This window comes from Chrysemys picta, chromosome 4 (genome assembly GCF_011386835.1).
Source record: "Chrysemys picta bellii isolate R12L10 chromosome 4, ASM1138683v2, whole genome shotgun sequence".
NCBI lineage: Eukaryota > Metazoa > Chordata > Testudines > Emydidae > Chrysemys > Chrysemys picta.
Genome location: NC_088794.1, coordinates 136,890,400 through 136,908,155, shown reverse-complemented (window position 1 = coordinate 136,908,155; position 17,756 = coordinate 136,890,400). Strand labels below are relative to the sequence as shown.

Sequence of the window (17,756 nt, the reverse complement as noted above, 5' to 3'; positions counted from 1 at the left end):
CAGGCCATCAGCTTGGTGGTAAAAGGCAGGACAGGTCAGAAGCCAGATGAATTAGCATGAGCCACAGGAGTTGGGGCAATTAGAGAGCTCTTAGGCATCCTTGGTGATGCTGGGCTAGGTTGGCCTGTGCTGCGTTGGCAGTGAAAAGCAGCTACCCAAGCCAGTTTATCCATTCCCTCAGGATTCCCTTGATTTGAGGGAATTCCCATTTGCCATAGGACAGGCATTGCCACTCAGTGCAGCTTCACCTATTCCCTCCCTACCCACACACTCCCCAGAGATACTCTAATCTGTACCTCAGGACCAACTTCGCACCCACTGGCCTCCAAATCAGGGAACTGCAATGGTGCTTAAAACCACCTTTTCCCCCCAGTACCTCCCCCACTCTCAGAGCTAGATCAAAGGCTAGTGTGTGTCCCATTTTCCTTTGCAGCGATTCTACTGAAATTAGGCTTTCTTATAGTGTTATGATGTTAGTTAATTGGCCGAACCCTGATGCCACTGAAGTCAGTGTCAGAAATACCACTGATTTTGATGGGAGCATAATTAGGTACAATATGTTTGAGTATAGTCAGTCACTGCTATATTAGGGATTTTAGGGGTCTAGGGACGTTGTTTTGTTTTAATCATTGAACGTTTGTAATTTTTAATTTAGAAGGTTTGGGTGTTACAAAGTCTCTTTTCTTGCTGTTACTTGAGTGGGTCCTAATATCAGTGAGGAGGGAGACTGGACTAACAATGCTCCCACTATGGCCCAGATACTGCATAATTTTGTAAAAAAAAATGTAACAATATGAAAATGAAGGGAAAGAAGAACAGGCAATCAGAAAGTCATGATGTTTTCTCACCACACCTTTCCCTTTCCAAGCATGTGAGAGGGAAGAATATGCACCGTGAAGAACTGGGAGAGGTACCAGAGGATTGTAATAAATAAATAAACATGTTAGCAATCTTCAAAAAAGGGAAAGGCAGACATCTTGGCATTTACCATCTGGTCAATTACTTCAGTCTCTGGTGAAACAATGCTACTAATGTGCAAAGAAAAACTGTGCACTTATAAGGAAGGTCATGGAATTATAAACAATAAATGGAAATTTATAAAGAGCAAATCCAGTTAGACAAAACTGATCCTTTTTTCTATAAAAATACAACACCGGTACATAAAGGGAATGTCGTAGAAGTGCCATCTCTTGATTTTTGGAAAAGCATTTTGATATAAAGGTTGCTATACAGTGTATAAAACCGATACCAGCCGAGAAGGGGTTAACTGGAGCCTGAGAGCTTTGTTAGTCCCACCTGGTAACACCTTCAGGGTGTGTCAAGATCAGGGAGGAGTTAAAAAGAAGACGTTCAGAGTGGTTAGAGGAAGGAGACCCAGGAGAAAGAGAGTCTGGAATGCACTCTCGGTGGGAAGGGCCTGACAGAAGCCAGCTAAAGAGAGAACCGTGGGAAAGCTACAGGAGTGGAGTTAGCTCCTATGGTGGGCCTTGAAAAGGGAGCAAAGACTCTAGGAAGGCAGCCGTGTGGGTTGGTGTGCTGTAGAAGAGCAGAGAATTGGAAAGAACCATCGATGGGCTAAGACTCAAGCCCAACATGGGTGGAAGTTGGTTAGATTGTATTTTTGTCTATTTTGGGAGTTTTGCTGAGGGACTCCATGGAAGGCCCTGCGACCTGTTGCTCTGGAGAAGAATGAGACTGAAGAGAAACCCAGGAGGGGAGAAGGATGTTGTGTTAATTACCATTACTTTGTCAGACGTTATTTGTTTGGACATTGATACCCTGGCTGGGATAGAATTATAATGAGAACTGGCTGGAGGGCCAAGGCATCACCGGACCAGACCACTGAAGTCTTGAGGAAGAGCAAGGCAGATACTGAAACAGCAATGGAACCACAAGGGGGCACTCTGGAACAGTGAGTCTTTGGTCTGGTCTATACTACCCGCCTGAATCGGCGGGTAGAAATCGACCTCTCGGGACGCGACAATCGATCCCCGAATCGGCGCTCTAACTCCACCAGCGGAGGTGGTAGTAAGCGCCGCCGACAAAAAGCGGCAGAAGTCGATTTTGCCGCCGTCCTCACAACGGGGTAAGTCGGCTGCAATATGTCGAATTCAGCTACGCTATTCACGTAGCTGAATTTGCGTATCTTAAATCGACTCCCCGCTGTAGTGTAGATGTACCCTTTGACAGAGGGTCAAACTTTCTCCTGCAGCAGAGATTTGCCTGGTGTAGGAGACGGGGTGATTGGGAGTCTGTTATAGCTCTCTGATGCTGAGGGCCAGTCTGTGCTGGCCTTAGTCCAAGTTAGAGCAGCTATGGGGCTGCTTTGTGTTACGTCACTGGCAAAAGATCTATAATGGACACTCTGCCAATGGAGAATATGCATAGCACTGGGGCAATCCACCATGCTCCATGTGCCCGTATCCACTCCCTCCCTCATCTAACATGCACCCTACACTGACGGTAGGGATGGCTGGTGCAGGATCCCCCGCTGCCAACTTTTTACCAGCAGGGAGTTCTATACCAGGGGAATTTTCTGCTCAACACATGTGGCCAGAATCCACATGTTGTGCTACCTGAGTGTCATAAAGGGGCCAGATTTCAGCTGAGAATCTGACACAGTCTTCAGCAGTTTTACTCGGGAAAAAAATCTTAATTGGTATTGATATAAATGCTGTCTTGAGGACTGAAAAATGGCCGTAGGCCCATAAACAAAGAGCAGCACATACAGCAATGTATTGAGTCAAGTCTGGTATGGAAGGAGGAATTGGGTGCCAGAGGGATTGGTATTATACCTGGTCTTATTTAATATCTTCATTATTGATCTGTGAAAGAGGGAGAAAAGCATGTTAATTAAAGTTGCAATTGACATTTAATTGGGAGGTATCAGCTACACCAGTGAGGGCAGATTAAAAACACACAGAGACCAAGATAAATTAGAAATAAGAAAATGAGATTCAGCAAGGAAAATACCTGCTAATATAGGAAATATAATCTAACCCCAAAAGGAATAATGTGAGAATCGATTCAGAGATTATAAAGAGGTCAGATTAGATTATCATAATTGTCTTGTCTGGCCTTATCTATGAATCTGTATATAGATTTTAAAATTTCCAGTGATGGAGAATCCACTACAACCCTTGGTAAGTTGTTCTAATTCAGAGGTGGGCAAAGTACAGCCCGCGGGCCGGCCTGCCCAGCCCCCGAGCTCCTGGCCCGGGAGGCTAGCCCTCAGCCCCTCCTCTGCTATCCCTCCTCCGCCGCAGCCTCAGCTCGCTCACTCCGCCGCCGGCGCAATGCTCTGGGCGGCGGGGCAGCGAGCTCCTGGGGCAGCGCAACTGCAGAGCCTGGCTTGACCCAGTGCTCTGTGCTGCGCGGTGGTGGTGGCAGCGTGGCCTGGCTCCAGATGGGCGGCACACGGCTGTAGCGCCGCCAGCCACTGGTGCTCCAGGCAGCTCGGTAAGGTGGCAGGGAGCTGGGGGGTTGGATAGAGGGCAGGGGAGTTCGGGGTGGTGGTCAGGGAGCGGGGGTGTGGATAGGGGTCAGGGTGGTCGGGGGGAACAGGGGTTGAATGGGGGCAGGAGTCCCGGGGGGGCAGTCAGGAAGGACGGGGGGTTGGATGGGGCGGCAGGGGGCAGTCAGGGGACAAGGAGAAGGGATGGTTCGATGGGACAGGTGTCCCGGGTGGCCGTCAGGAATGAGAGGAGGGGTTGGATGGGGCGGTGGGGGTCCGGGGGCAGTCAGGGGACAGGAAGCGGGGGTGTGTGGATGGGGCAGGGGTCCCAGAGGGGTCGTCAGGGAACGGGGGCGGGGGGGTTGGATGGGGCAGGGATCCCAGAGGGGCCGTCAGGGAATGGGGGGTGGGGTTGGATGGGGCAGGAGTTCGGGGGGGCAGATAGGAGGTGGGGGCTGGGCCACAACCCCCTCCCCTAACTGAACCTCCATACAATTTATGAAACCCGATGCGGCCCTCAGGCCAAAAATTTTGCCCGCTCCTGCTCTAATGGTTCATTGTCCTCACTGTTAAAAATGTGCAGCTTATTTCCACTCTGAATTTGTCTAGCTTCAACTCCCAGCCATGGGATTTTATTCCAGCCGTTGGCTTTATTTATAACCAAAGACTGAAAAGAGTGTCCTATATGTAACTCGGTTACAGATTGACTAAGCAGTGGATCGCCATTAATAACCATCTATAGGCATTTTGGGGAGGTAAATACCAACATGAGCAGGAATTATTTAGGGCATGTCCTTGGGGTATAAGCAGCACAATGAGATGAAAATGAGCAAAGGAAAATTAAACCATAGATCAGTAAAAAAATCAACAATTAAGTTATTCGATTGTGGAATAGTTTCCCAAAGAAAGTGATGGATGTGCCACTACTAGAGCCATTTAAACTGGTCTGGACAAAGCCCTCTCCGAAAGGAACAGTCCTTTACTGGTTGAGAGATAGACGAGATGACATAAAGGGCTAGATTCTCTGTTCCTCTTTTCCTGCATCCAGTTAAAGGAATTCTGGCCCCTAGTCTAGGAACAACACACACATACACACACACCGCAACACAACCTAGGCTATCTCTGGGTTTCCTTGTTTGTAGCAGCCCTGTAGGCAGGGCCGGCTCCAGGCACCAGCCCAGCAAGCAGGTGCTTGGGGCGGCCAAGGGGAAGGGGCGGCACGTCGGGCTGTTCAGTGGCAATTCAGCGGCAGGTCCCTCTCGGAGGGAAGCACCTGCCGCCGAATTCCCGCCGAAGAAGAAAGTGGCACGGTGGAGCTGCCGCCGGAGTGCTGCCGATCGCAACTGCAATTACGGCTTTTTTTTTCACCGCTTGGGGCCGCAAAAACCCTGGAGCCGGTCCTGCCTCTAGGACTATTGTGCTGACACAGAACAGCCGGAGCAAAAGTGTGCTCACTTAGTCTGTCCCCAAGCTTCGTCCAAAACAGCAGCTGGGAGAAGAGTCAGCCCAGAGAATTTGACAAGGGTAATGTCTAGGGACTGACACAGAGTAAAGGGGCACAATACAAGAGAGATTTGGGGCCAAAAGAATCAGGGGGAAGGATGGAAAGGAGGCCAAGATTCAAGGATCAGAGCAAGTGGGCAAGGGAAGTATGGTAGGTGCGTATGAGGTCACACAAATAGAGCAGTAACAATGGGAGCTTCCCACATGTGCCAATCTTTGAAAGCTACTTTTACAGGGAGTAAAACCAGTAATTCACTAATTCTGACCCTACCAATCAAATTAGCCCACCATACATCTCAGCTCCAGATTTTAAGCTAGTTGGCCTATCCCATTAAATTGCTTATCTTTGAAGGCTGTCCAAGACCTCATCTTCATCAAAAGAGATCATGTTGACAGAGATGTGGGTCCTGATTCCCCACTGTATCACTCCAGGTTTCCATCAGTTGATTTCATGGGAGTCATAGTGACGTAGAACTGGAGTAATGCAGTGGTGAATCTGGCTCACGATCTGGAAAGTGTGGAAGTTTGGCATTTCCTCCTGTATGCCTTCTTGAAAGTGAAGTCAGCAGTACTGAAAACACTTGGACATCCTCTCTGCTTCTGCACGCTGAGCTTTCAATGCAAGATAATATAGTAGGACAAAAAGCATCTCTGCAGCAGGGTCATGAGAGTGAGAAAGAAAGTGCCAAGAGAACACATACGGCTGAATACCCTGCTTTCACATCTTGGTAACAGTTTAAATGATAAAGAGCATAACTATCATGCAATTACTACTTAGTTACATGGTGCTAAATTGTCAGAGGCCTTACTCGGTGGTGTAAATCCCTCCCCACCCCTTGCTCCCCTGTTTGGTCCTGCACAGACTGTATCTCACTCAGACTGTTACAGTGGGTGAGCAGGAGCTGCTTCTCTGATGATCCAACTGTTGAGCAAGTGAGCGGGGAGGAGGCAGGGATTGGGAGGAGCTATGGCTGGCCAGGTCCACCACAGGAGTGAGCAACTCCATGAAAAGGGGTGAGTTAATTTACTCCCTGCCCACTGCAGGGAGGAGCAGAGGAGGAATTGTAACTCTGAGCCAAAAAACATCCTTTGGCCTGCTACTGGGGTGGTGCAGCTATTCCCGGCCCTTTGCTCAGGGCAGGCTGTAAAGGGAGACTCTAGCCCTTGACAACTTAATATATTACTACATAGTATTACATGGTTTAGCAGAGTCTGCTGAAATACAGATCTATATGGGCCAAATCCTGAAGTCCTTTACCCTATTTTACTCAAGTAAACTGCCATTCAAGCCACTGGGATCTTTACCTGACCCTGAACCTCTTCTCTTTCATAGCTAGTGGAAAAATTAAACAAGGCTTCTGGGCACAGGAAAAATTAGAGAAAGAGAGAGAGATTTATGCATCTTGGCATGGCAGTGCATACCACAAAAAGTGGTCAGAAAATGGTAATTATTTTTCATTATAAAATCATAAGAAACAAAATCTCTCTCTTTTTGGAAAATTTTCATAGACATGTTCAATTCTTTGATGAAAACTAGAACCCCCCCACACTTTTTTAAATTTTCCTTTTTTCATCAGAAAACCATAAATTTTAAATGACAATTTTTCACCGTAAATTTTTTTGACTGAAAAATGTTGATCAGAATCGCACAGTAAGTTCTTGGGGATTTCATATTCAAATACTCAACGTGATGACAAGTCTTGGCCAGCTCAGAGTTGCCCACATTGAACTATTCTTTGAATAGCAAGAAAGTCTCTCTAGGCTCACTAACCAGTCTTCAAGCCTGATTTGCATTTCCATTAGCAGCCCTTTATACTACTCTGGCAATGTAAAGGAACCTTAAAGTATGTGTAGATTACAATTATGGCCCTTTACACTGCCAGAAGGGTATAAAGGGGGGTCTTAGTATAAGTACAAATAAGGCCACTCATACTTTGAATCACGTGTCAGGCCCAAATCTGCCATCCCCTGTGAACCGAAGTAGTTCCATTCCTTCAAATGGACTGTTCATATGTGCAAGTGTTGTGTGGAGTAGTTACCATCATGCATGGATGTGGGTGTGGCTGCAGAGACCAACGGTCATCCTCCATTCTGGAAGATGGGGTTCTGGTTCTGTACAGAGCTACAGGCTATACTCAATATTCGGTTTTGGTCATGATTGCGTTGTGTTAGACTTATCTAATGGTTATCGAAAAGTAATGGAAGGGTTAAATACAAGCTCTCCACACCTTAATAAGAAAATCACAAGCTTCTGCAGGCCTGGGTCTTCAGAGGGTTCTTCATTTTCAAAGGGAGATCCAGGAAGAATGAGCAGACACTGTGTTGTCAAGGTCTTCAGCAAAAAACAGTTCATTTCCAGATCTGGGGTAATCTGTCCCTGATGGGTTCATCGAGCCAAAGGACATCTAGATTTCAACCTCAGGCATGCAACAACGGCAATGTCTCACAACGCCCCCTCTGTGTTTAGGATTTAGCATTCACAAATATCTGAATATATTTACATACATTTATTTCCTTGACTTTCATAATGATTAATGGTTTTTTCAGTAAAGAAATCTGAGCAACAATTTCTCCTCCACTGAAATTTCTCAAACTAGCAAATATTTTGTCTAGGTCCATACCGCATTATGCAGTCCATAAAAATGTGAGAATATTCAGTGTAGAATCACCACCATATATGTGCAGTAGGTACAGTGTCTCAAAAATGAATTATCTTTGTGTCTCTCACATTTCTAGGAGTGATACAATAGTGTTCTACTGCTTCCTTATTAGTAATTCCACACCAATTTGCAGCTGAGATGCAGAAACCTGTCATGTAAGGTGAATTTCTCTAATCCTTCTTTCCTCATAAAACCATGAACCCATGCCCTTCAGGAGATCAAGCCAAATCAATATAACTTTAGATCTGGAAGTAAATATCCCGAGAAACCATTTAGCAGCTTCATTGTTGCATTTATACAGTAAGTTGCTCTGGGGTAATGTTTTGTCATTCTTTTTTACACTTGACAAATTTTAATGATTATATTGCCAGGATGGGTGTACTGGAAGATGTCATTAAACTCCTACCAGGCTTCCAGTTTGAAAACTGCCTTGTTAGGTCTATTTAACTTACAGCACATTTAACTAATACCAGGACACGATCAGCATTTTGATTTACAATTGGGGGGGGGGAATATATCTCCAACTTTGGGGGGTAGGGATTTTTTTTCTTTTGCCTTGATGATCTGTGGGGTTTTTTGCATGGCGCACGTGCACACACACACACACACACACAGAGTGTCTGTCTCATGGCTTAGGCCTGGTCTACACTAGGCGTTTATGTCGAAGTTAGCGCCGTTAAATCGAATTAACCCTGCACCCGTCCACACTGCGATGCTATTTAGTTCGACATAGAGGTCTCTTTAATTCGACTTCTGTACTCCTCCCCGACGAGGGGAGTAGCGCTAAATTCGACATGGCCATGTCGAATTAGGCTAGGTGTGGATGGAAATCGACGCTAATAGCTCCGGGAGCTATCCCACAGTGCACCACTCTGTTGACGCTCTGGACAGCAGTGCGAGCTCGGATGCTCTGACCAGCCACACAGGAAAAGCCCCGGGAAAATTTGAATTTGAATTCCTTTTCCTGTCTGGCCAGTTTGAATCTCATTTCCTGTCTGGACATCGTGGCGAGCACAGCAGCACTGGCAACGATGCAGAGCTCTCCAGCAGTGATGGCCGTGCAGTCTGGGAATAGAAAGAGAGCCCCAGCATGGACTGATCGTGAAGTCTTGGATCTCATCGCTGTGTGGGGCGATGAGTCCGTGCTTTCCGAGCTGCGATCCAAAAGAAGGAATGCAAAGATCTACGAGAAGATCTCTAAAGACATGGCAGAGAGAGGATACAGCCGGGATGCAACGCAGTGCCGCGTGAAAATCAAGGAGCTGAGACAAGGCTACCAGAAGACCAAAGAGGCAAACGGACGCTCCGGATCCCATCCCCAGACATCCCGTTTCTACGAGGCACTGCATTCCATCCTCGGTGCTGCCGCCACCACTACCCCACCAGTGACCGTGGACTCTGAGGATGGGATACTGTCCACGGCCGGTTCCTCAGACATGTTAGGGGACGGGGAAGATGAGGAAGGAGATGAGGAGGGCGAGGCAGTTGGCAGCTCTCACAACGCTGATTTCCCCGACAGCCAGGATCTCTTCATCACCCTTACAGAGATCCCCTACGAAGCGTCCCCAGCCATTACCCCGGACACAGAATCTGGTGAAGGATCAGCCAGTAAGTGTTGTAAACATCTAAACATTTATTTTTAACAAAACAGGAATATTAACAATTAAAAGAATGGGTTGTTCATGATTAGTGTGCCCTAGGCGCTTAACGGTTTAGTAAGGGGCAGTGCAAGTTTTGAAAAGAAATCTAGCAATGTCCGGTTTTCAGTGATTGTCCTGCACAAGCCGCTCTACTGTGTATTCCCTGCTACTGCAGCTACAGTAAAATGCGGTCTATATGTGCGGGGATAGAGCAGTAATCCTCCTGGGACATCTCGATGAAGCTCTCCTGGAGGTAACTTGAAAGCCGTTGCATGAGGTTCTTGGGGAGAGCGGCCTTATTGGGTCCTCCGAAGTACGACACGTTGCCGCGCCACGAGATTATCAGGTACTCGGGGATCATTGCTCTGCACAGCAGGGCGGCATACGGCCCTGGTCTTTGGAGGCTTTCCCGGAGCATTCTCTCTTTGTCGCTCTCGGAGATCCTCATCAGGGTGATGTCGGCCATGGTGACCTGCTTTTAATTAGGTAGGGGAATGTTAGTGTTGGGACTGCTTTCCCGTTCCTTTACAGAACTGTCACTGCTGGTTTGCAGCCACGCGGTGGAGGCGGGAGAGGGGCAGCCGAAAGGGATCATTCCCGGGGACAGCCGCGAGGGGGTGGGACAGGGGCAGAGTTCCCGCTTGCCGGATTGCTGGCAGCAGGGACTGACATTGATTTAAATGTGAAATGAGGCCAGTGGTAATATAAAAGTTTTAAACTGCCACAAGTGTACGGCTTACCATGTCTGCCTGCAACAGAAATTCCGTTGTGCTGCCTCGCTTCTCAAATGTGCTGTTCAAGACCCCAGGCACAGAATGCGAAGGCCGAGAATTCGACCTTGTGCTGAGTGCGCATGTGAAAGGTGCTGTGCATGGTCTTGTTCACAGAGAAAGACTATGTTCTTTGTTCACAACTACATTTATCTTTCAGAGGAATTCACTCCCTTTTTCCCATTTCCACAGCCCCGTCTGCGACTGTCTCACAACCTAGCCTGGAATCACACTCCCAGAGGCTAGCGCGGATTAGGCGTAGGAAGAAGAGGACACGGGAGGACATGTTCTCTGAGCTTATGGCCTCTTCCCAAGCCCAGGCAGCACAGCAGACCCAGTGGCGGGAGAACTTGACCCGAATGCACCAAGCCAACATGGATCGGGAGGAGAGGTGGCGGCAGGAAGACCAGCAGGCGACTCAAACGCTGCTTGGACTACTGAGGGAGCAAACGGACACGCTCCGGCGCCTTGTGGATGTTCTGCAGGAACGGAGGCAGGAGGACAGAGCCCCGCTGCAGTCCATCTCTAACCGCCCTCCCCCGCCACCAAGTCCCATACCCACCTCACCCAAAGTGCAAAGAAGGAGAGGCGGCAGAGTCCCTGCTAACTCTCACTCCACCCCTGCAGAGAGCTCTAGTAGCAGAAGGCTCTCATTTCCCAAAATTTGAAAAGTTCTTTCCTTCCCGCCTGACACAAGCCCACGTCCAAGTTTCACCTCCCAATGCCATGTGTAGTTGATAATAAAAAATTCGTTTCTGTTAACTACTGTTTCAATCATGTTCTTTTGGAGGAGGAGGGGAAAGGGGGTTGGAAATTGGACAGGACAGTCTCCTTTGGCAGGGTACATAGTCGGGGGCAGGCACAGCAGCAGGCCACATACACAGTGCAGTGATGCAGTGACTAGTTGCCCCGGTTAGTCTGGGAGGTTGTTTTGATGTAATGTTGGGGGGGGTGGGTTGCTCTGTGACTTTGTGGCGGGGGAGGGCAGTTACAGATCTTAAGCGCCGGTCCTTAGACAGGATCACAGAGCCACACAGCATGGGATCTGTAACCGTCCTCCCCCTGCCACAAAGTCAAATAGACCTCCCATACACACAGTCCCGATCAGGAGGGGTGACAGGCTCCGTTGAAACAAGCATCCCACCGCAGCGGAGCCTGTCAATCCTTGAGTTTAGAAGCTGCATTCGCATCACAACACTAGACCCGCCCCGCACCACAGTCTGCGTCCCAGTTTTAAAAAATTCCCGCTAAAACAGTATTAAAGAAAACGGTGTGCTTTAACAAAGTAGAACTATTTTTATTTCGACACGTGTGTTGGAGGGGGGGTGAAGGGGGTATGTAACTGGATAGGATAGTCAACATTACCTGGGTAAAGAAACGGGGGCAGGTTTAGCTTCTCAGTACACAAACTATAAAATCACAGGTTACCCTGCTCACTCAGGAACTTTGCTTTCAAAGCCTCCCGGATGCACAGCGCTTCCCGCTGGTCTCTTCTAATCGCCCGGCTGTCTGGCTGTGAGTAATCACCAGCCAGGCTATTTTCCTCAACCTCCCACCCCGCCATAAAGGTCTCCCCCTTGCTCTCACAGAGATTGTGGAGCACACAGCAAGCTGCTATAACAATGGGGATATTGGTTTCGCTGAGATCACAGCGAGTCAGTAAGCTTCTCCATCTCCCCTTGAGACGGCCAAAAGCACACTCCACCACCATTCTGCACTTGCTCAGCCGGTAGTTGAAGAGTTCTTTTTCAGTGTCCAGGGCGCCAGTATAGGGCTTCATGAGCCAGGGCATTAGCGGGTAGGCTGGGTCCCCGAGGATGACTATAGGCATCTCCACATCCCCAACAGTTATTTTGTGGTCCGGGAAGTAAATACCTTGTTGCAGCCGTCTAAACAGACCAGAGTTCCTGAAAACACGAGCGTCATGAACCTTGCCCGGCCATCCCACGTAGATGTTGGTAAAACGTCCCCTGTGGTCCACCAGTGCTTGCAGCACCATGGAAAAGTATCCCTTTCGGTTAATGTACTGGGTGGCCTGGTGGTCCGGTGCCAGGATAGGGATGTGAGTTCCATCTATGGCCCCACCGCAGTTTGGGAATCCCATCGCTGCGAAGCCATCTATGATCGCCTCCACGTTTCCCAGGGTCACTACCTTTGGCAGCAGTACATCAACGATTGCCTTCGCTACTTGCATCACAACAACCCCCACGGTAGATTTGCCCACCCCAAACTGGTTCGCGACTGACCGGTAGCTGTCTGGCGTTGCAAGCTTCCACAGGGCTATGGCCACTCGCTTCTGTACACTCAGTGCAGCTCGCAACCGGGTGTCACTGCGCTTCAGGGCAGGGGACAGCAACTCACAAAGTTCCAGGAAAGTTCCCTTCCGCATGCGAAAGTTTCGCAGCCACTGGGATTCATCCCAGACCTGCAGCACTATGCGGTCCCACCACTCAGTGCTTGTCTCCCGTGCCCAGAATCGCCGTTCCACGGCATCAACATGACCCATTGCCACTGTGATGTCCTCGGCGCTGGGTCGCCTGCTTTCTGACAGGTCTGTGCTACTCTCAGACTTCAGGACATCACCGCGGTGCCGTAGCCTCCTTGCCTGACTTTTCTGCATCTGCCTCAGGGAAACCTTTATGATAAGCTGCGAGACGTTGAGAGCGGCCACAACTGCAGCGATGGTCGCAGCGGGCTCCATGCTCGGAGTACAGTGGCGTCCGCGCTGTCAATGACTGGAAAAGCGCGCGAACTGTTTTCCCGCCGGCGCTTTCAGGGAGGGAGGGCGGGAGTGATGGACGGATGACGACAGTTTCCCAAAAGCACCCTCGACTCATTTTGTTACCCAGAAGGCATTGCCGGCTACACCCAGAATTCCAATGGGCAGAGGGGACTGCGGGAACTGTGGGATAGCTGACCACAGTGCACCGCTTCGAATGTCGACGCTATCACCGTTAGTGTGGACGCACAAAGTCGAATTACTGTCCTTAGTGTGGACACACACGTTCGACTTTGCAATATCGATTACAAAAATTCGATGCAAGTAAAATCGAACTACTCTCGTAGTGTAGACAAGGCCTTAGACATGACCACAAGGGGCACTGAGTAAAGCAAGTAATTCACATTCTGTGGCTGGTCTTGCTGGTCTTTTATCACCATCCACATATCAGGACCGCTAGTTCCAGCCCACTTCTAAGACTCTCATTAATCTTAATTCATCCTCCATCTACCTTAAAACGTGCCTTGCAGACATTTTTTTCCCCCTAGCCCTTTTAAACCATGCTCAATCTCCCTGGCTAAAGACAAATTCATCAACCTCCTACTGCAGCATCCCTGGTCTGGGAATATTTCAATCCTTTAAGAAAATTTCCTTGGGCCTTCACTATGCCACTTCTTCAGACCCTGTGTTTCTAGCTTTCCAAAAAGGCCACGATTGTTTCATTAATTACCAGTGTTGCCACTGCTGCAATATAAATCTCTAGCCATGAGGGCTAAGTACAATTGTTTCAGAAAAGATGACTTGTCTCTGCATACACTATGTCACATCCTCATTCATCACCCTCAAGTGATCACAACTGAATTACTCTCCACCACTGCCACTCATTTTTCAGGCCTCTAGCTAATTCATGGAGGCTTGTTAAAATGCTGCAAGCAAAGGTGCCCTTCTGATCTTTCCAAACATGCACTAAATGGTTTGAATTTATTCATTGGACTGAGCTCATCCTGGGTCATGTCTCTTTTTTTGCGTGTCTCATTGACTTTTAAATTTTCATTAAAGCTGCAGCCGCTTCTTTTGTCTGAAGCCAGCTCTGCTGAGGAAAGTTGCTGCTTGAAGAGTGGGGAGGAAAATCTACATGAAGCAATCACAACCATGGCAAAAACAAAACCTCACAGACATGCAATTAACATTGTGTAGGGACGCTAGGGGCTTTGAGTAGCAGGAGTTTGAATTTGGTCTTTGAAACATTTGGGGACCAGTCCTGCCTTCCTTGCAGTTGATGGGGGTTTTGCCTGTGTATGGAGTGAAGTGTCTGCACCTTGCTGTTTACCTAGAGCTGTGCTTTGAATTCAACCCAGAAGGTTCTGTGTAAAAAAGAAAATCATTGCTAATGGAGTGTTCCGAAGCGCCCATTTGACAAAGCCTGATTAGTTTAGGTTTCAAAGCTTTCTTACATCTCCCTCTCTTGTATATTGAATTTCCAAGCTGAGAGACGGAGGAGAGTCAGAAGAGGAAATGGAGAGGTCTTGCAAGTCAATACAGGTTAGGGCAAATGCCAGACTGATTGAAGGAGTGACACCGTGCCCGCTGCTGTCATTTTGAAAACGAGACTTGCAAAATCACTACAATCAAAGGAATATTGAAAAAGCTTCCTTTACTGATCTCTTCCCCCATTTCAGCTGGTGTCATGACAAGGCTTGGAGATAGATAGACTATTTAACATCAGAAGTCCCAGAAATACAAGTGTGTTAAAGATGAAGGCTCTGATTCCTCCATCCTTACAACTGGGGCAGGGATAGTGGGTGTGGAAAAGCAAAGGTGGCCTCAGCCTCAGGGCTACTCTAAATTGTGCTCTGTTTCCCATGGCCTCCAATCAGCCCTGGGAAATGAGAGACAGATGTACTGCAATATGTTGTAGCCACACCCCTCCCCACCCTACCCCATCCTCTGCCTCCTAGTCTGGGAGCTAGAAGCCAGGCTAGAATCCTTGCACCAGGTTTGGGCCAGCTGGGAAATTCCCCTGCAGTGTACAGGAAATATTCTCGAGGGGGCTATTTCCACATCCTTTAAGGCCCCTTTACACTGCCAGAGTGGAAAAAAGGGGTCTTAGTGTAACTGGGAATTGGGCTCAAAGTATCTGAACTTTCATGTAGCCTGATGGTGCTGGAACATCCCTTCAGCCCCTTACTGCTTCCTCAGCTTCAGTGACCTTTTCTTCCATCACCAGCTGCTCTTTCCTCTGAAACAATAACAAGAAAATAAATAAAATCATCCCTTACATATCTGACTGAAAAATTCCCATTCCGACTTTTTTTTTTTTTAAACAGAAAATGGCCTTTCAATGCGGGGGGAGGGTTTTTTCACAAACAGTAAATCCATTTCTTTCAAATTGTTTGCTGTTTTGTTGAATTTTCAAAGAAAAACTATTTCCCAGCCACCTCTCATTATTAGTCTACACTGAAAAGAAAAACCTTCACAATAGCATTTGCATGCCCTAATGCCAGGCAAAATAGCTACATACTTGAAAAGAACTATATCTGAATTACTCAAATCCTTGAATCGGGTATCTAATTTGCAATGTGAAGACCAAATCCTCAGAGTGTCTAAGTAGCTGTGCTTCCCCTTGAAGTCACGGGGCTGTTTCCTGCTCCACAGGAGTTTACAAGAGAGCCAGCAGTGGCTGCAGAGTTTTCTCCGGGGGCCACGGATCTACCTCTTCTCCTCAACGGCACCCTGCTGCACCTTGCATGCTCCTGGGAACTCAATCTCCCTGAAGTGTACCATCTCACCTAGAGCTCCCCCTTCAAGCAGTGTGGGTCTGCACTGCTCTCTGCATAGTCTAGTGTTTCTTACACCCAATTGGATCCATGCTCTAGAACAGGGGTGGCCAACCTGTGGCTCCGGAGCCACATGCGGCTCTTCGGAAGTTAATATGCGGCTCCTTCTATAGGCACTGACTCCTGGGCTGGAGCTACAGGCGCCAACTTTCCAATGTGCTGTGGGGTGCTCACTGCTCAACCCCTGGCTCTGCCACAGGCCCTACCCCCACTCCACCCCTTCCTGCCTCCTCCCCTCAGCCTGCCGTGCCCTCGCTCCTTCCCCCCCCACAGAGCCTCCTGCACGCCATGAAACTGCTGATCGGGAGGTGCAAGGAGGGAGGGGGAGGCGCTGATCGGCAGGGCTGCCGATCGGCAGGAGGCACTGGGAGCGGGTGGAGGGGAGCTGATGAGGGGCTGCTGATGTATTACTGTGGCTCTTTGGCAATGTACATTGGGAAATTCTGGCTCCTTCTCAGGCTCAGGTTGGCCACCCCTGCTCTATAACAACAATGATGGGATCATTAAGATTGTGTCCCTAGGACACAGCCCATAGCAAGTGGCAGCATAGGTATGCCCCAGAGATGGAGCCACAATTCGCTCCCTACTTCTGACCTATAGCCGCAGCAAATTACTGTTCCCTTTCCCCTCCCTCTCTGCTGGCTTAACTGTATTGGCTGGTACCAGCTCCAGGGGAGGAGTAAGTGGGTGTGCTAAAACCAAGTGTACTCAGCCTAAGACCTGGTTAGAGCATGCCAGAGTGTAAGGAGCGACTTATTTATCCAACACACTGAACTCTTTTCAAAATCCGGTCCCCATTGTGAATGCCGAGCATTTGAAAATCCAGCCCTAAATAAATACTGGTATCTTTTGCTTCCCTAGAAAAACTCTTCTTTAAGTGGAAACTCCAAGTCAGAGTTCCTGCTATAAATACAAATGAGGGATGTTACTCAGATCCAATTACTCCGAGCCCTGGTTAACACCTTCGCAAGAATGGTGCTCACTTGGAAACAATCTGATAATTAAACCACTGACATTTCAAATGTGCAAAGTCAAAGAGAATTTAAAATTTCCAATTTCCAGTTTATACCTCTCTAATTCAATATTTATTTAGAACGTATTCAACTGAGTTAAATTGGATGATTCTTTTAGCATCTTGATATCTCCTCCTGGGTAAAGAGTCAAGACCTGGGCTAACCTCTCTGAACATTCATGGAGTGTTTATAATATGTAAATGCACCTTTATTCCATTATTTGGCACTAATAATGTTTCCACAGCTCATTATTTCCTGCATGAAATAATGCTTAATTAGTGCTGAATTACAGTGGAATTGCTGTGGAAATACATATGACATCCCCACAAATTCCCAAATGAATTCAGTGTGATTGCTGCTATTGCATTGAATTCCAAATGAATTCATAATGATTAGAAATTCCAGGCATACCCGCCTCTTATTGATTGGTGTGTGACAAGCAGATTCTTTTATAAACAGAGTCATGTAGACAATCTGTTTATACCAGTATCTGAAGGTTTCAGCTACTCCTGGGAAAGGACTGGTAACTGTGGCATTTAAACCCAAGGCTACAGTGATAAATGAATCAAATCTTATTAGGTTTTCCCCGGGCTTATCATGGCTGCAAAATTACCGAACTCTACTGAGTTCATAAATAAAATTAATGTTATGGTTTTAATATACCAAACAGATGGGCAGACATTAATTTAATCACAGAGATGCAAGAGCTACAGGCACAAATTCTTAAGCCAGTGTCCTGCCCAAGTGTCCAGTCAACTGTTGGGCAGATGTGCAGAGGAAGGAAGGTTATGCCTCTCCAAGAGTTTGCTCCAGCTGCTTAAATCAATAGAAGGCGTTCAGTTGGCTTCACTGGGAGCCGGATTGGGCCCCAAGTCTGCAAAGCTACTTTGTGGAGGCTATGCATCCCAGTGCCTGATGTAGCCCTGTGCTCCCCTGATGCAGCTCTTAGACAGATGTGTGTCCAGGTACCAGCGAATCCGCCAGTACCAACCCAATCAGCACATCCCATTGCACAGAGGAACACCACCAATACTGCAGCCAGAAAACCCTCCATAGTAATGGAGGCAGGGGCAATATTTACCCCTTTATTTTAAATTCTCCATGTATTCAAGGTAGGTCTCTCCAGTGACAAAGAAATGGATAAATAAAATTTAAAAAAT

At 47.9% G+C, this 17,756-nt stretch overlaps 1 protein-coding gene across 1 annotated transcript; it reads left to right on the top strand.

Annotated features, from left to right (window-relative positions):
* The first annotated feature begins 8,505 nt into the window (after positions 1–8,505).
* Positions 8,506–10,789, top strand: LOC135983211 (uncharacterized). Its single transcript, XM_065593714.1, has 2 exons — positions 8,506–9,225; positions 10,220–10,789. Exons 1-2 carry the CDS (start codon positions 8,649–8,651, stop codon positions 10,693–10,695), a joined length of 1,053 nt encoding a protein of 350 aa, XP_065449786.1. The 5' UTR covers positions 8,506–8,648; the 3' UTR covers positions 10,696–10,789.
* Positions 10,790–17,756: the final 6,967 nt, after the last annotated feature.